Below are 18,066 nucleotides of genomic sequence, written 5' to 3' on the forward strand. Positions count from 1 at the left end.
ACACGGGCTAAAAAAAGGACATAGGTAGACAGAAAATTCTTCCATCACCTAGAGAAATTTAATGTATCTGGTTCAGGGGTTTTAATTGATTACAGCATGGCCTAAGTTATAGATTCAAAGAAATGTTGGTTGATTTATGCAAATGACATGTTTCAAATAACTGAAAAGCTCTATAATGACTTTGTATGTCATTGTGCTATACTACTAATGAAGGATGAAAATATTTGCTGCTGGGGACAAAAAATTTGGCTGACTGCAGCTAGCCCTTCAGCATTATTTCCTGCCCTATTTTCTCTTGCTGCAAAGAGCACGTGCAGCATATCCTAGGCATTTAAAAAACTGCTCAGAAGATTTTTAAGGTGCCCATAAATAAGACTGCAGTTAACTTAAACATCCAGTCTGAATTTTTATTCAAAAGACTGAAAAAGTTAACATTGATTTTCAGTTGTGGAGATCAGATACAACAATAAAAACACCTGAAGAAAAACCTAGTCAGCTCCCATGGTACTTATTTTTGAGAGGGTATCTCTGGTTAACGTTTCACCATCATCATGCCCTTAACTCAGAATGAGAGGAAATGGCCTTAAGTTGCATCAGGGGAGGTTTAGGTTAGATATTACAAAAAGTTTCTTCTGTGAAAAGGTGGTCTGGTATTGGAATAGATTGTCCAAAGAAGAGTTGGAACCACCTGGAAGTGTTCAAAAGGCATGTGGGAGTGGCATATGGACATAGTTTAGTGGTGAACACAGACATGCTGAGTTAACTGTTGGGCTTCATGATTTTAGAGGTCTTTTCCAACTTTAATGATGCTGTGATTACCAGCTCTGAATGCACAGAAGAGAGTTCAACAAAACACAGGAACATTGAGATGGACTTGGCATAACAGACATTTTATCACGACAGGACTAGGGTGATCCCACAGAATCCAGAACATAAAACATCCATCGTTACAATCTGGCCTGCTAAAAGCCAATAGTAATGCAGAGTGTCAGCCTATCACAGAAGAAAACAAAACCGTGGATCTAACATCCTACTGGGAAAACCTGGATATGCAACAAGTTCAGCTTATTTCAAAGGTTAAAAATGAAGAAACAAAGCAATAATGGCACATTTTAGAAATAATGCAGTTTTGCAGCAGTTTCCATTCTGTATGAGAGATGATAGATTTAACACATGTATTTTACATTTAATATGACCGTAATCAGAAGTTAATGATTTGAAAACATTCAACTTACTTTTAAGTACAGAGAATTACATATTTTTAATAAATAATTTCCAATCAGCTGTGTGTATTAAAACCTGCAGGAATCAACCACAAAATGCAATGGACTAGTGAGAAACTGTGTTTCTCTTACCTAGTAGCATACTGTTCTATCCTGGAGTGTGTGTCATCATGAAACAGCTGTGGAGACTGGGAAGGACTAGTTTAAAAATAATAATAAAAAAATTAGTGGTGTCCAAAGCAATTCATTATACAGACAACATTATTTTTAAATCAAGTTAGACTGATGACAAATAAATACATGCACAATATTCCTGAGGGAGTTATTGCTTTGGGTCAGTCATGCCCTATAGTTCAGAGACATCAGATTAGCTGCAACTGAGCTAAAAGAAAACAACAGGCAAATGAGGCTTTCCAGATAAAGGGGTTCTGCATACTCACTCATATTGCTCTGGCCACATACTGATGAGAGTGATAGGACTGTAAGGAAGACAAAAAAAAAGAAAAAAGAGAGAGAGAGAAAGGATGAAACTATGAAACAAAAAATTTAGTACCATTAAAGCAAGAGAAAGCTGGAGAAACACAAAATGTTTTAAACAGCAATCCACCCTGAACCAGTAACAACTGATGTAGAAAAGAGACAGCAACACTGCCACATGTCATGGAGAGACAGAAGATTGGCTTACATACTTAATTTTGTTAAATAAAAATCAATTTAAAGAAAAACTCAAGTCAGTGTTATTGACTGAACTGCAGTTTATAAACCATAATCAATGCCATTAAAATTCTGCTCAAGCACTGGAACTTTCATTTTAAAGTAACTAATAAAATGTATTAGAAAAAAAGTGGGGTGCAAAAACCCCACCAATAAAAAAACCCCACCAAAAGTCACAGTTATCAATGCTTATTTTCCTTACACATAAAAATAATGAGGTAAATACATATTGTATTACATTCTCACACTTGAATAACTATAAAGGATTTTTTATTCTCTTTAATTTTTTTTAAAAGGAATGTATTACTGAGTTTGCCACCTGCAGGGCGGAGAGCCAATACCAAGAGTTTTCTCAGCATGGTACTGACAATTTATCTGCATATTTTTCACACGACTGGACCGACAGAATTTTATCCTGACCTGTGATTACAGTTTTGACATTCCAGTTTCTGGCAGCATTGGCAAACTTTCGTCACATTAAAGCAGCTTTGCTTTCCTGTGTTGGTGGCAGCTGAAGACTGCCTGGTGGGTAACATTTTAACATTTGAATGTGCACTGCTTCCTTAGAAGCCAGGCTATCAATCAGGCAGTTTTCAGATTACTTCCTCCTGTATCTTAAAACTGCTAATGAGGATGTTCTGTTTACTTATTGCAAATGAAAGCCACAGCCCTCCAGTCATGAAAGCCCTCAGACCATGGGCACTGGCACTGAGCTGCTGTGTGAATGCAGAGCATCTTTGCTGAAGCCTCGCATGGGCTGCTGCTAAGTGGCACTGTGTTCAGACAGTGCAGTAGTGCCACAGACTCCAGGATGTGAGGGACAGTCAGTCCATGAAACTAATTCTAGCACCCTGTCAACACGTCTTAATTTTGCTCTTGTAAGAGTGTCTTTTGCTGACAACGGCCAAGTGAGTAAATAAAGTGGAGCATTTCTGTCAGCGCCATAAATAATACCGTGGAGACACTGAGAGTGCTCTCTCTGATTAGGCCATGATTATTTCTGAAGCCTGTAGGACCCTAATTAACTCAGAGATTTCTAATTCCAGGAATTTTGACATAATCAAATATGCAGTGCAGTTCCAAAAACCCAGTCTCCTCAAAAGCATTCTCTCTAAAACCCTGCCAACATTACCTGCTTTGTCCATTACCATGGACGGCTTTATAATGAAATGCTGATGAAAATCTAAGCATAAAATATGTTACTTTAAAAATAATAGAGAAGATCTGCAAATAATGTGAAACAATACAAAATAATATAGCACAAGTGTCTGCAACTGCTGTTGGCTATCTTTTGAGTTTCAGCTTTTTGTTTCTGATAGAATAGGCCAGTGACTCCAGGAGCAATTGCTCTATAAATCAAGCTTACGTCTCCAGGTTGTCACCCTCCAATACTGTTTGCACAGGTAAGTAGCCAAGTCGGGGATGCTTTGCAAAATACTTCTTTGACCGGAATTTATTCTTCAGCACCTTTGTGAAGTCCCGTACATCTTCCCCAGATGTTGTCTTAAATAGAAAAAAGAAATAAAATTCAACATTACTAAATAGTACTGATTTAATATCAATATTATTGACTTATACTGCTGGTACCATCCTGAAAAAGAATACGAGGAAGAACTTTAAAATTTCAATGATGCTAAAATTGCCTTTTTAGTCTTCTGAGATACAGTACAATAATAATGCTAATGGACCTAAAAATTCTCTTCTACTGAAAAATAATAACAAGGCTTCAAATTCCCAGCAATAAATGCATTTATCAATTACCTTATAAATTAGAGAAAAATTGACACAGGTTCAAGTCTTAAGTGAAACATTTATAACCAGCCTTAAAAACCACAAAAAATTAATTTTTCAGAAGAACTAAAAAAGGCAAATCAGTTGGTAAGATACAGCCTTCTATATTCACAAAGTTTGACAAAATACTCACTGCCTCCCTTTTTAGACCTACAACAGAAATCACAAGATGGAGTTGGTATGTGCTAAACCATTCTCTGCTGCAATGGCTGAGATTTTCACAAGCATTTTCTCTAGTTACCAAATATCTCCCTATGGGATTCTGCCACTACCTGTAATACTCCAGAGTCAAACAAACACACAGATGATCCGTACAGCCACTGTTCAAAAGCACAGGCAGACCTGATAAGAACAATTAGTGCCAGAAGTAGCAAACTGAGACTGATTCAGTGGTCTCCTTACTACCAAAGAGTAAGATTAGGACATAGATAAGCCACAAGATTCTACAAATCTAAATTTACAAGTTACAATCAACATCTTCCAACCCTCCCAGCAGCGTTTTTACTGGTCCTGACTGATGCAGCCTCTTCCAAAACTGCTCTCTGCTCCCTCCCTGCCCACGACCCTATCCTGAGAACAAAATTAAAATTTATTCAACTGCTTGTAAAAATAATTTTAACTGGTGATAATCACAGCAACAACGGCAGCACTGCTTTGGTAGTACTATTCAGCGAACTTCAGCTACAAAAGCAGGGATACATACAGGCATAAAACACAAGGCAAAAATGGCAATAAAGAGATCTGCAGGAAGAAACAATAATATACAGTCTGCCTTTAAAGTGTATGTGCTCAGACTGTGCTGACTACTTCAACAGAGCATCTCCTTCCAGACGGTACTATTGAGCTTTTTTTCTTTCAGCTGCAGTGAAGAAAATGTGGCCATTCACCTCCAGAATTACCTGAAGATTTGCAACAGCTTTTACAGACTTCCAATCCAGCCTCTGTAACAAACTAGAAATTGCATTCCTGTACCCTCTGCTTTGGGAGAAACCTGTTGGCGTCAAAGGATGCCAAAGCGGATGGACAACCGTGTGGAAATAGAGAGGAAGACTTGAGTTTTGTAATCTCTTTCCTGATGTACTACAAAGAGGTATAGGAGCAGGTCAGGCAAACTATTCTCTGCTGTCAAAACATAAAAATACTTCCATATCCATCTCCATATTTTAATGCATATATAATATATGCAGTTACAAACTTTGTAATGCACATCAGGCAAGCAATAAAAACAGTAAATAATCAAACTGGTGTTGGTAAGAGTTTCTCGTATGTGGCTTTAAAAAGTAGACAACAAACAGAGCAAGTTTGTGACCAAGAGGTATTTGAACCCCTGAATTTTAATATAAGTGAATCCAGGAAGGCTTCACAAAATCATTCTCAAAAAGCATCTCTCCACCCGCTGCACCATCCAAAGAAGGAACATGAGGCAATGCAAAAGGCTGCTTACTCTCATGAAGAGTAACTCCAGCAAATGGAACTCTGCCTCAAGGCCAAGAAATGAAAATGTTAATACCCATACATTGTAGAAATAAATGTCTACTGAGCTGCCAAACTTTTCCTCTGGTGTGTTCTTTATTCGGTATGACAGCCTGATTCTTGGAAAGAAGACTAATATGACTGTACTGACTGAGCACTGCAAATACTAACCAATGAAATTTGAGCAGATTTGAAAAAACAATTTTAATTTACATGCAATTAAGATGCAACTCCGAAAAATGTCTTCTATTTTTTTTTTTTTCTTTTGGGCATATAACCACAAAATACAATCCAAAATCATGCCAAGGGGATGTACTACAATGTTTTCCTTTAAAAAAAAGAATAGCCAGGGACTGTTGTGTAGAATCTATCTTCTAAATTAAAACTAGCAGGTACCTTGTACACTTCCCTACGTCATGACATCTTGACTATTTCCACACAAATCAATAGTACAAATAGCACCATTGTTACAGAACTACTTCAAAAGCAAAGAAAAAATACTTTCCTTCACTGAAAATTCAGTCTAAAGACCATGCTTTCAAACTCAATTTAAAATCTCAGTTCTTAGAGCAAGACAAAGTTCAGGAAGAAACACTTAATATCCATGGCTGCACACACAAATAACTAAAAAAACATTGGTAGCGCAAAGTCTCAAGCTGTCAGTAGCTACAATCCGTAACAATCGACAAACTGGCATCAGCACTCTTCAATACACCAGACAGGCATACAGAGAATTATAAGCAACAAACTAACATACAATTACTTGTAATCCAATAAAAATTTAAGAAATCAGGATTTCCTGGAAAACAGTGAAAAACACCCCCAAGTATGGTGAAATACGTTTTTCACACATATACAAAATAATTGGTGTATGCTTTCAGAATACTGGAAATAGAACAAGTCTTCATTGGTAAAAAGTAATACCAAGATTGAAATAAACTAACTGTAGAGCTCTACATTAAATAACATGCTATATAAAAATTACAATAAAGATATAAAACATGAATAAATCATATAGAATACTTATAATACATATATATTTTTTATTTTATTTCTCACTATTCTTTTTTTCAAAGAAGGAGTAATAATAGAAGCCCACATTCTTATTCCTTTCACTGCACCTACCCATGTAAAAGGACTAGTCTGCACCTAAGTCATCATTCTCTTAATTACATTTATTATATCTAACACAAAAACAATTAGCTGTTTTAATATACACAGAGAAACTGATTCCCAGAAGAGATGTGAACCTCACTAATGTATGCTTTCATTAAGCCCAGCCAGACATTCATGGGTTATGAGGAAGCTGGTAACAAATGTACACAGACACTCAATATTATCAAGGAAATTCCAAGAAAATATGTTTTGTATAAAATGACACATTATTTGTATAATAACCTCTGCTCAGAAATGCAAAATTTATAGTATAAAATAACATCTACGTTGTTTAAAAGACTTTCAGTTTATTCTTTAATTAGGTTCTTGAAGGTATACTAACTGTATTACACTGTCACTCTCACATCAGTGATGTCTGCACTGGGTAGCTTTGAGAAGATTACCCTTCTGTGACCACTTTCTAATATGGGCAATTTCTTAGCAATTTCTCACCAAGAGGAGAGATCAACTATAAATTTTGTGGTTTTCAGTTTACTCCAATGACGTCAAGCTGTAATTTCAAGAGTAACTAACAAATTAGCTATTCTTCTCAAGGTGAATGGTAATCTCTGAATTCCACAGCTGCAAGTGATGTTCTGCATGTGAAATAGCCAGATTCAACCATTCTTGCTACTTTCTTTCATCTTCCCCACAGAACAATCCCATTTTGTTAACAGTGAAGCATCATGCCTGGTACACTGCTAAGCATGTCAGGATGAAACTGCTGACTTAGTTGTGTCAGTTTGTTGCTTATAAAACACCGAGGCTGCTTAATGTTCAGGAATGTATCTGTCTTCTCTGAATGTCGGTAGGAATTAAGTTTTCAGATGACTTACTCACAGGAGAAGTCTTAACAGGCGCTATTTCAGATAAGCTTTACTGTGCCTGGAAAAAAAATTCACTCTAGGATGAACTATCATTCAGCCAATAATTTCTGATGTCTTGACTATCATGTTCTGAGCTCCTGTAGGGAAATAAAATTCTGGTCATCTGGAAGAGGAAGGGGCTATCCTTAGTTAGCATTGTTTTGTATAGAAAGGCTACCAAAAATTACTTCCCTAAAATACGGAGCTGTGCCAGGTGAGTTGCACAGAACTACAAAAATTTTCATTAAGGCAAGAAAATAAGACTACTTGCAATGGGAAAATTTTCAGAACTGTGATTCGATATTTGTGCATTACTCCAGAAAAGCTTCTTTTTATATTCCTTGCTGTGGAATATACGATTTGCAAAGTGGAAACAGTTCGGAGGAAGAAAATAGATGCAGTAAATATTTCCGTGTGAAATTCAAAGGATCCATTGGTACAGAAACCCACATTAATGTAACACAAGTGCCACTATTGAGAGGATTTCCATTGAAAAAAAATCTAAAAATAAACCATGTAGGTAGTTACGTAGGACTATTCCCAAATTAGATACTAGGAAAATCTAACAATATTTTTACACATCTGTGTAAAATTCTACATTAAAAATCTTACTTCTCCATCTTTTCAGAGAAAGACTGTGTAAAGGTGAAAAATAAATTAGAATAACTGCATTTCTACTACTTGAGAGAGAATTATGTTTTCAGATGCTTCTCAAACACATCTTTAAATTCTGGATGAAAGAAAAGACATAACTGACTGAAGTCATTATAATCTTGTTTGGGTTTTTTTGGTTGGGTTTTTTTTTGGGTTTTTGTTTTTTTCTTTTTCATTTTCAGCATCAAGAAAACTAAATTGCAAGAGCTGGGACAAATGCAAAATGGCATTACAGATTAGAATGCAGTAAATACATAGAGCTATGTGGAGTAAATGGTCCTAATCTGTAATTATGAAGCAATTCTTACCTAATGCAAATATCACAAAACTCATTAAAATGGAGAACATATTCCTTAACCCATTCTCCAAATTATTTTAAATGTAAGAAGAACTTACTATGCTTCTGAGAAATCCCTTTATACCCTACACTGAACTGCTCACCTGAAGACAATTAAATGGTCTTCCTCCATCTGTGACTAAGCTCCAGTTCTAAATGTCAGCTAAAGTAATGGAAGCATTTTTTTTACCTATTTATTGCTAGTATTCTTGATAAAAATGTATTAATATGCGTTAGCAGTAAAAAAGTGAAGCTGGATTTTATTCATGCAGTTTGATGAGTACATGCATTTGTACTCTGCTTTTCAACACTGGCCAAAAAAGCAACATTTTAACATCAACAGCCTTTGAATTTAGTTGAAAACGTAGAGTAAATGCACTCTTCCTGCTCAGGCTATTTGTACTGTAATATAATGGATTCTAAGGAACAATTCAGTGGCCTTTGGTACTTTTATTTTATTTCACAGACTCAGGTCTATGCTATTTTGCAGGCATTATTCCATTTAAATATATAAGTTATTCTACTAACTGCAAAAAATTTTGCAATTCTTGACTACTGTATTGCATTTAATGAGTTCAATATGCAGAGAGGTTTAGCAACAAGTTAGTATACCAACCATAGTGTATTATTACAAATAGAAAGAATAAATAATACAGGATTCTTTTTGTGAAATCAATTCTTTATTCCAGACCTAGACCAGGTAAGACTTGTTAAAACAGATTGTATGTGGGTAGTGATTATGGAAGTCTAACAGGCATGTAGGTCTGTTCATATAATGGGTCATTTCTTTTTACAGAAGAGGAGGTAGCAGAGTGTACTCACATCAGGACCCAAGTAAAATTTCAGCTCTCATACTCAGCTTCCAAATTAACAGGGGTCAATGCTGGACCTCTAATTTTATGCATCACCTAAATTATACACCATTTCTTTAATTCTGCTTTCCTTAAAACTTCCCCGAGTTCCTTCTTTTCCCCCTTACACACTGGCCTTCCTTCATTCACTCTAATCAAGAATGTAATTTTACTCCCCTTATTATGCCAAAGTAGATTCATCTCATTCCTCCTATATGTCATAGAAAGAAGGGACTTTTGCCCTATGTTACCTTATTTTACACCTAATATTGCTTTAAAACGACATACTTTCTGCAGCAGTAACAGAAATCTTCATTATAATATGAGCCATCCCTATTCCCAGGGACAGAGAGGATTCCAGCCATTTCCAGAATATATTTTTCAGTTTGTCAGCCTTCACTGGGAAATGAGATGGCTCACAGTTACATAACGTGGACTTGTTTAACAAGAAGTGAAAATTCCTCTTAGATATCAAATCTGCTGCTTCAGACAAAACCTGGAATTCATCAGAAATATACCATCCTCTTCTAGGGAAGGTACAATACCCCATACCAAATGCAATCTGTATTTGACTAACTCAACAGGAAGGATATCTTATCCTGCAGACCAGCATTATGTATTTCAACACTCCTTACACCTCAATTTCTGAATTTTCTGCATATTACAGGCAGTACCAAAGAACATTTCTGTTCCGCTGAAGATGAGGTTTATAAGGAGAAAAAAAGTGAATTTTTAATGATGTCTAATCATAGACCTCCAGATCCTGAGGTTAGAACACTCATGAAAAAATATAATAAACATTAAAACCAGCTAAAAAACCAAGTCTATTTAAAAAATATTCTTCAGAGTATACCCTGACATGTCAAATTATCAATAAAATCCTAACATTTGGTTACAGAACTAATGAAAATACATTAACATAATTCATGTTTTTTTCTGACAACAATGAAGTAAAAACACTACTTAATAGAATTTGAATTCCGCTACAGGAGACACACCAGATGAAAGAGAGAGGAAAAAAACAGGTAGTAAGTCCAACAACTACAGCAAAAGAGTCAAATAACTCAATGAATTTTTGCTACCATAAGAACGCATAGAATCTTGTAACACTATTGAAAATTGAAATAACTCTATTCAATCAGCTCTAGTTACATTCTGGTCTGAATTTTTCTGAGCATACAGACGTCTCACAACTGTTGTATAGAGTACATACCAATTATCCTATTAATTTATTTCTGAGTTAAAATTCTTGAATGTAAACAACTACCTGATAAAAAAAAGTGAGAGTGGTATTTGCATGTAGCAACCCAGCCACTCCTTCACTTAAGACAGACTCCTAGGAATCTCCTTAGAAAATTGTGTTTGAAATATCATTAGGAAAATACTGTGTTAAAAAATTATTTTTTGTTAGCTACTGCTGGTAAACATCTCACACCATTTCTGGTTAGAAACTATCAATTCTATTTATTTTTTTCCAGCAACACACCAACTTTTATATATCCCAGTAAACAGTAATTACACAGCAGAATGAAACACAACTTATTTCTAATCACACTTTAAAGAAGCAACCAAAATGCTGGACCCAAAACCAAAGATCGCACCCCCCTAAAAATATGAATGTGCATTACTAGAATATTAAATATTCTTTACCATGGTATAGCAATAGTAAAGTGAGTCCTTTTTCTCTGATATGTTCTTACCCTTACAGTGTGTGTATATATGTAAGTATACAAGAACAGCGGATACATTTAATATTCAAGCTTTATTTTACCAATCAGAAGTGAAGTTTAAGTTCTCTCAGAGGTGGGTACTGCTACCCATTTCTACAGAATCCAAATGGTACCCACAAAAAATCAGCAAACCCTGCAAAGTTCCTGACAAGCCATATTAAACATATGAAAAAGAAATCCTGGCTAGGTAACAAAGGCTATGAAAAAAAATTTAGACCTAAAATATGGGTTGTTATCCATTAGAAACACTGAGTAAATTGGTACTCACAGGTATACAGTACTCCACCATTGGATAATGCAATTTATGCCCCTTTGCTGTACGGCCAGAAAAGAAACAGCTCTGACAGACATCGTAGTTGAAATGTTTTAAGCTCCGGTACCTGTGGGGACATTAAACCAAGTCATTAGAGATTCCTAAGTTTACTTCTAATTAAGCCTCACAAAGAAAATTACTCTCTGAAATGGTGTCACCTGCTTTTCAGCAGCAGCAACACAAGGACACAGTGAGTTTGTTGGGATTAGCTCAGAGAGAATTTTGAAGTGTGTGGGTGTGCACAACCAGGATGTGGCACAGCCAACGCTCATCACAGCTGCAGGCCCAGGGACACCAGCACCACTGCAGCAGCTTCAGGGGACACAGGAAACCTGCAGCCCTCTTAGCCCACTTCCCAGAACCTTCCTACACTACATACCTCACTGAGTATTTAAAAGTTTATGTCTCCATATCAATATAGAGCCATTGTCAATCCCCTGCTGCCCAAGTCGCTTTGATGCAGAAAATCCTACAGGCATCAACTTCATAGATGAACTGGGAAGAATTTATAATTTTTAAGTTTTTATTGACTGTAAGCTATATTGCTTTAGTTTTTCTTTTCCTCTATTTACTATTCAGATGATATCTCAAAAAACCTTTCATAAACCAGACTGGTTTATTTTTGTTTTTATACTGAACAGTTATATTTAATGTTTGTAAATCATTTTGATGCTCAGAAATCCTACACACATCTCAGAAAATTAAATTCTCAAGAATTTGTGAATTGTAAGAATAATTTAAAACTCAGTTAAAAATACACAATGATTTGTTTAATTTTGGTCTTTTTTTTAAGAGAGTGTATGTATAAATAGGGTAACAAACTTCTACAGTATCCCTTGTACTAAATGTAATCACCAGCAGCGTGATTTATTTAGACTAAAGCAACAATTCAATTCCAGATTCCACCCACTGTTTCTATGCTATGGCTGTTCTGACTGGATGAGGTAATATCATTTGTATGCAACTAAACTGAGCTAACTGAACCAAATTGAATAGCTACTGAATAGTTACAAGTTTAAATTAAATTGCTTCCTGAGAGCAGTTTTCAGTACCCATCTACACTTTTCCCCTGTTGAGTTTTATGTTTTGTTTTGCAAGAGAATATGTGTCTATAAATGTAAAGGTTCACTTTAAAAGATGCTGATCCAACTTCTTTATAATCTTTTCTCAGAGCCTGTGTATTAAATGGCCACATTTACCTTCTGCTGGGATGCAAGATGTTTTGTTGTTGCAGATCTCTAACTTCATAGTAGAAGTTATTTAGAATGACCCATTCTAAATAGGTCTTTGTCTTTTTTTCTATCTCTCTGCCCTCCTACACATAGTACAACTTAGACAACTATAACATAGCTGAGCTAGAGCTTTGTTACCCTATGCTTCCTCAAACAATAATAAAGAGAAGAACACTTAAGAGAATTTCATCTCCTCTTAAGACAGGCAACAAAGTTTGATCAGATTTATTACTTTTGCAAATACTGAAATACCTATATTTATAATAAAAAAAATAAAAAGAGGGTTGCTAGCTCAATCCTGTAAGATTGACTAAAGCCAGCATTCCTACAACTAGGCAAGATGAATCTGACCTCAGGATTCATATTATTATCCTCTAAAATAATAGAAAGATGGAGAACAGAGAGCACAGTGAACAAAAATTACTCCTCTGCCTAGATATCTAAAGAAAAATCTTAGAAGCACTTACATGATAGACTGCTTTATATTTTTCCTAGATAATACATCAGACTCCATGGCCACAGTAGAGGAAAAAGCCAGTTATGCTTAACTCTAGCTCTAGCCTCTACTGTAGATTTTGGGGGTGGGGGTTGCTTTATACACAGGAGCAATCAATGCACAAATGCATGTTAGTCATAACTACTTACTGAAGGGTACCAACTACAGTTTAGGAGATTAACATGGAGAATATTCCCCATGTAATCTTTGCTTTTAGAATTCACATCTTTCTTTGAAAAGACAAAAGTTAGATTATGTTCAGGGACATAGACAGGGACTTTGTAAGTCTCATCACAGCAACATATCAGTGTTTGGTTTAAGCAGGGGAAGACTAATGTTGAAGGGTGTTTTATACTGCCTGGCATAAGTTAGTTTCCCAAGCCTTATGCAGGAGAGCAGACAGACAGTCCACATTTCTTCTTACTGATCACCTCCTTTTGATCTTATGCTTACAGAACACATGGGCTGCATTTCTACTTCATCTGCTGTCTCTTGGATCCACCAATCCAAAACCACCTGATGACAGCCTACCCTATACCTCTATCACCCACAGGACCACTGGGTGTCTAACAGCAGCACTGCATGAGCCAGAATTGCACTGGCTCAGGCCACACTGTGGCCTCACCACACAGATCCCATGTTAAAGAAGGAAAACAGTGGAAAAACAGACAGCAGGAACTTCACTTGTTAGAAGACTTAAAAAAGTGGATATTTTCAGAGAAACATTGCACCTAACACCTCTCCTCTTACCTAAATCCAACAATTGGACACTCTTTACAGATGTTGCACTTGGCCTGATGTTTTGCTGTTTCTGCAGCTGCCACACGATGTAGAACTGGTAGCCACACCATAGACTGTGGTTCTAAGCGCATCCAGTCTATAAATTGCTTTACAGTTATTTCTGGCTTATTGTGGTTCTGTGGAGAGAAAAAACCCATATCATCAAAATTAAAAAAAAAACAAAACAACAAAACAACAGACACCCACAAGTAGATTTTCCTTAGAATTCTATGGAAAAAAAAATCCCAACAGCCTGCATGAATTCTTTCCCTGACAGGTTAATCCAAAACCACTTACAGGATACAAGAACTAACCTCATTTAAAATGAAAATAAAGAAAACAAGTCAGTAACACTTCAGAAGGCTAAACAGCTGTGATAGAGAAGACAGATAGTAACAAAGATGGAGGACATAGTAAAGAAGTAACAGAGTGCATAGTAAAGCCATCTTTCAACTGAAAGGACTTGAAAAATAAGTATGAGCATGAAAGGGAAGCACATTCTGCAGTTCGGACATACTGAAGACATGGCTGTCTTCTGAGTTAAGATTGATGACAAAATGCTAAAAGTCAGTATTGCTTGCAGGTGTGTACTGATTGCCCCAAGACTTGTCATTTTTTTATTGTGTTCTAAGCCCACAGTGCTTTTTCTAGTTAGCACATTAAATATAACACACACACACAACAAACAAATAAACAGGCAAATAAAGAACAAGAAAGGAATCTGCCATTTATAGGCAATCACTTCAAGAATATAGCAGAGCTAATATATTAACATGATTGTTTTAAGAAGCAAACAAACACACTTCCATATCCTCTTTAAGCTGTAACCACCACAGGAGCCTAGCTGTAAAGGTATTATATTCATCAACTTTGTCAGCAATAACAACAGAGGTCACATTTCTGACCTCAGTAGAGGCAATAAAATAAAGCCTAAAATGAAAGTTATTCTTAAATGGTAACACATGATGGAAAGCAATGCTAGGTGTCAACCTATTCATGGTCCAAGTTCATTTCTGGCAGTAAGAGGGAGAAGCATGAAAAAAAAAAGAAGAGTGTTTCTCCCTCACTAACAAAATATTTGTTTTCACTGGGCTAAGATAACTGACATGCAGCTGCACATTTTCTCTGTGCTCTCCTAATGACCAAGGACTGAACTTGAACTATTCATGTGAGATGAGGGATGCAGCCTCATTATAAATATAATTGTAATAACACATCAAGTATTTAAACACTACCTTGCTGGTACCCCCTACCCATAATTGAACAGCATGGGAGATGGGGCAGATCCTTGAGGGCCATAAAGATCATTCCTCTGTCACACAGAAAGTCTGCGACCAACAAATGAATGATTTATTTCAGTATGACTCAAACCACTCAAGGCCAGTGACAGGTATGTCAAGCACCATCCCTTATTGTCTGAAGCAGCAATGTCAAAACATCGGGGGAAGCTTTACATGGTTAATCAGTCAAACCAGCTTCCATAAGTATCTACCAAACTATTCATGACCTGGACAAACACTCTTCCAATTCTAACTGCCTGAATCCAGAAATGAATCTAATGTTTCAAAGCACTGGACGAAAATGTAGAAATCTCTATGAAAGAATGGCAAAAGAAAATACTCTCAAAGTTCACTAAAATCTTTAAAGTTCAACTCAATGAAATCAGAAATATTCAAGTTAGTAATTTTGTATAAGCCATGGTGTATTTTTAATCCAAATACAACTTCTGACAATGCTCAAATCAGCTGCTTTCACAAAAATAATGCACTGAAGCAGTATAGCTATCACTAGCTAACAGTTGGAGCCTTAGGCATCCTTGAAAAAGTCAGAGCTAATTGTGTTCCATTACAACATCCTGGTTTTAATTCTCATCTTCTTTAAACAGACAGCCACTCCTTGCAGCCTCATTAACCCCCTGCATGTAGTGTGGAGCTGCACAGCAGGCTGCAAGAGTTTTATTCCATGTTCTGATCTGTCGCAATATAAAAATGACTACGCTTGAAGTTTCATGCAACTGCAAGGTCTTTTGTCAGTAACGTAATGCTAAATAATTTCCTGGTGCACAAGGTCAAAAATTACTACCAACATAATTTGCTTGTTCTGTTGAGATCATGTCTTGTTCCAGCATGGAAAAGCACGTTGTTCTCACAGTATCAGGTTGCTTTGAACAATGCAAAGCAGGATAATTGGCTGCTACAAAATTTTTTAACAAAAATGCTTTGAACAATGCAAAGCAGGATAATTGGCTGCTACAAAAAGCTTTTAGAGCAGCAAACACTGTCAGAATCATGAAGATTTATAAATTCTTTTGGCTAAACATAATTTGTTTTATCCTATCCTAAACTGTAAACCATCTTTTACATCAGCATTTTCACATTAATTTCCCATACTTAGTTGCAGGAGCATATTGATTTCCATTCAAAACTCAGTGGATGTTTTTATATTCCTCTCTTCTTTTTACATCATCAAGTAGAAGTGAACCTGTAGACTTCAGAGAGGGTTTGGTTTTGTTTTGTTCTTCACATGAAGGTCTTTATCTTACCTGTTGGAAGCAGCTGCGCACACTGGGTTCAATGTTGCTGCCACCGAAGGCTGCCACTTCCCCAAGCTGCCGTGGGATCTGGATAGCATCGTGAAGCAGAAGGCCCAGCTGCCTCTGGTCACACATTTCTGTAGGGCCTGCCACCTCCTTGAAGAGATCTGCAACACCAACAAAAGACACCATCTCATTCCATTTCCATGTACACCTCCTTTCCTTCAGTAATGCTGCAGCTCAAGCTTTTACTTTCTGTATTATTGTTATGGTTACAAATGGCCACTGTCCCATTTACAAGGGTTTACCTTCATCTAATCTTGATTCATAACCATACAAATGAGGAAAATAAGGCCAAATAAATGAAACTTTATGGCTTTTTATGGCACATGGTGGACAGGAAGGTGATTTGAGGCAGCACAGCATCACCAGCAAAAAGTCATGCCTGACAAACCTAGTGACCCTTCTATGACGGAGTGACTACATTAGCGGACAAGGCAGTGGCTATGGACATCATCTCTCTGGACTTCTGTAAGGCTTTTGACACAGTACCCCACAGTACCCTCCTCTCTAAATTCAAGAGAAACATATTCGATGGGTGGACTGTTAGATGGGTTGGATGGCCACATCCAGAGGGTAGTAGTCAACAGCTCAGAGTCCCAATGGACATCAGTGACAAGTGATGTCCCCCAAGGGTCCATATTGGGACCAGTGTTATTTAATATCTTCATTAATTACACAGAAGAAGGGATCAAGTGCCCCCTCAGCAGGTCTGCAAGTGACAGTAAGCCGAGTGCTGCAGCTGACACACCTGGAGGACAGGATACCACCCACACCTGGACAAGCTCGAGAAGTGGGCCCCTGGGAACCTTGTGGGGTTCAACAAGTTCAAGTGCAAGGTGCTGCACCTGGGTTAGGGTAACCTCCATATCAATTCAGGCTGGGGGATGAAGGGACTGAGAGCAGCCCTGTGGAGAAGGACTTGGGGGTGCTGGTAGATGAAAAGCTGGACATGTGCTGACAAGGTGCACTTGCAGCCCAGAAAGTCAACTGTACCCTGGGCAGCATTAGAAGCAGCATGGCCAGCAGATTGAGGGAGGTGATTCTGCACACTCTGCTCTTGTGAGACTCCACCTGGAGTATTGAGTCCAGCTCTGGGGCCCCCAGCACAGAAAAGACAAGGAGCTGTTAGAGCAGACTCAGAGGAAGGCCAAAAAACTCATCATAGGAGAGATGTTCCATTCCTCTGAAGAAAGGCTAAGAGAGTTGGGGTTGTTCAGCCTGAAGTCTACAGAGAGACCTTACTGTGGCTTTTCAGTACTCAAGGGGACGTGTAGTAATGGTTTTAAAATAAAAGAAGGCTAGTTTAGACTAGGTATTAAGAAAGAAATTTTTTACAATTAGGGTAGCAAGACACTAGAACAAGTTTCCCAGAGAGGTGGTAGATGTTCTATCCCTGGAAACATTCAAGGCCAGATTGGACAGGGCCCTGAGCAACCTGATCCAGCTGATAATGACCCTGCTCATTGCAAGGGGGGTTGGTCTAGATGATCTTTTAAAGCCCCTTCCAAACCAAACTATTCTACAATTGCATGAAGAATGAAATAGTATTTCAGAAATCCACATTTTATGCTAAAAAACTATGTCATGCTTCAGGTGGTTGGGGACAGAAGCACGATTACTCTGAACTGAGACTGGAAGTTACCACAAGTCACAACTGGCCATGTGAGATAGCTTAAAACGAGAGCAGCAGCCAGAAGGACAATTTGACCTTAACAATAATCACATTTTCTTCCTGGATAACCATGTCTGCTTCCATGTACTTTTCCTTCACTGATTCCATTTTCCTAAGGTAGGTGTCAAGCCCTGAAGTATAAATGGATGAACCAGGATGACTGTAACAACAGAAAAAATTGTT

General features: G+C 37.2%; 1 protein-coding gene across 6 annotated transcripts in view; it reads right to left on the reverse strand.

The window, feature by feature from the left end:
- The window catches only part of UTRN (utrophin), a 356,936-nt gene that overhangs the window by 23,695 nt on the left and 315,175 nt on the right, over nucleotides 1–18,066 (reverse strand). For all 6 annotated transcript variants that reach the window (XM_017737228.1, XM_017737227.1, XM_017737229.1 and 3 more), the window contains 6 exons: nucleotides 16,158–16,315; nucleotides 13,586–13,752; nucleotides 11,063–11,174; nucleotides 3,304–3,440; nucleotides 1,664–1,702; nucleotides 1,356–1,421 (listed from right to left, as the gene is read on the reverse strand). In XM_017737228.1, the coding sequence (XP_017592717.1) occupies nucleotides 1,356–1,421; nucleotides 1,664–1,702; nucleotides 3,304–3,440; nucleotides 11,063–11,174; nucleotides 13,586–13,752; nucleotides 16,158–16,315 (679 nt within the window). The remainder of the gene's footprint in view (nucleotides 1–1,355; nucleotides 1,422–1,663; nucleotides 1,703–3,303; nucleotides 3,441–11,062; nucleotides 11,175–13,585; nucleotides 13,753–16,157; nucleotides 16,316–18,066) is intronic.

The sequence above is a fragment of the Corvus brachyrhynchos genome, unplaced genomic scaffold, assembly GCF_000691975.1.
Source record: "Corvus brachyrhynchos isolate BGI_N302 unplaced genomic scaffold, ASM69197v1 scaffold6, whole genome shotgun sequence".
In the NCBI taxonomy this organism is placed as follows: domain Eukaryota; kingdom Metazoa; phylum Chordata; class Aves; order Passeriformes; family Corvidae; genus Corvus; species Corvus brachyrhynchos.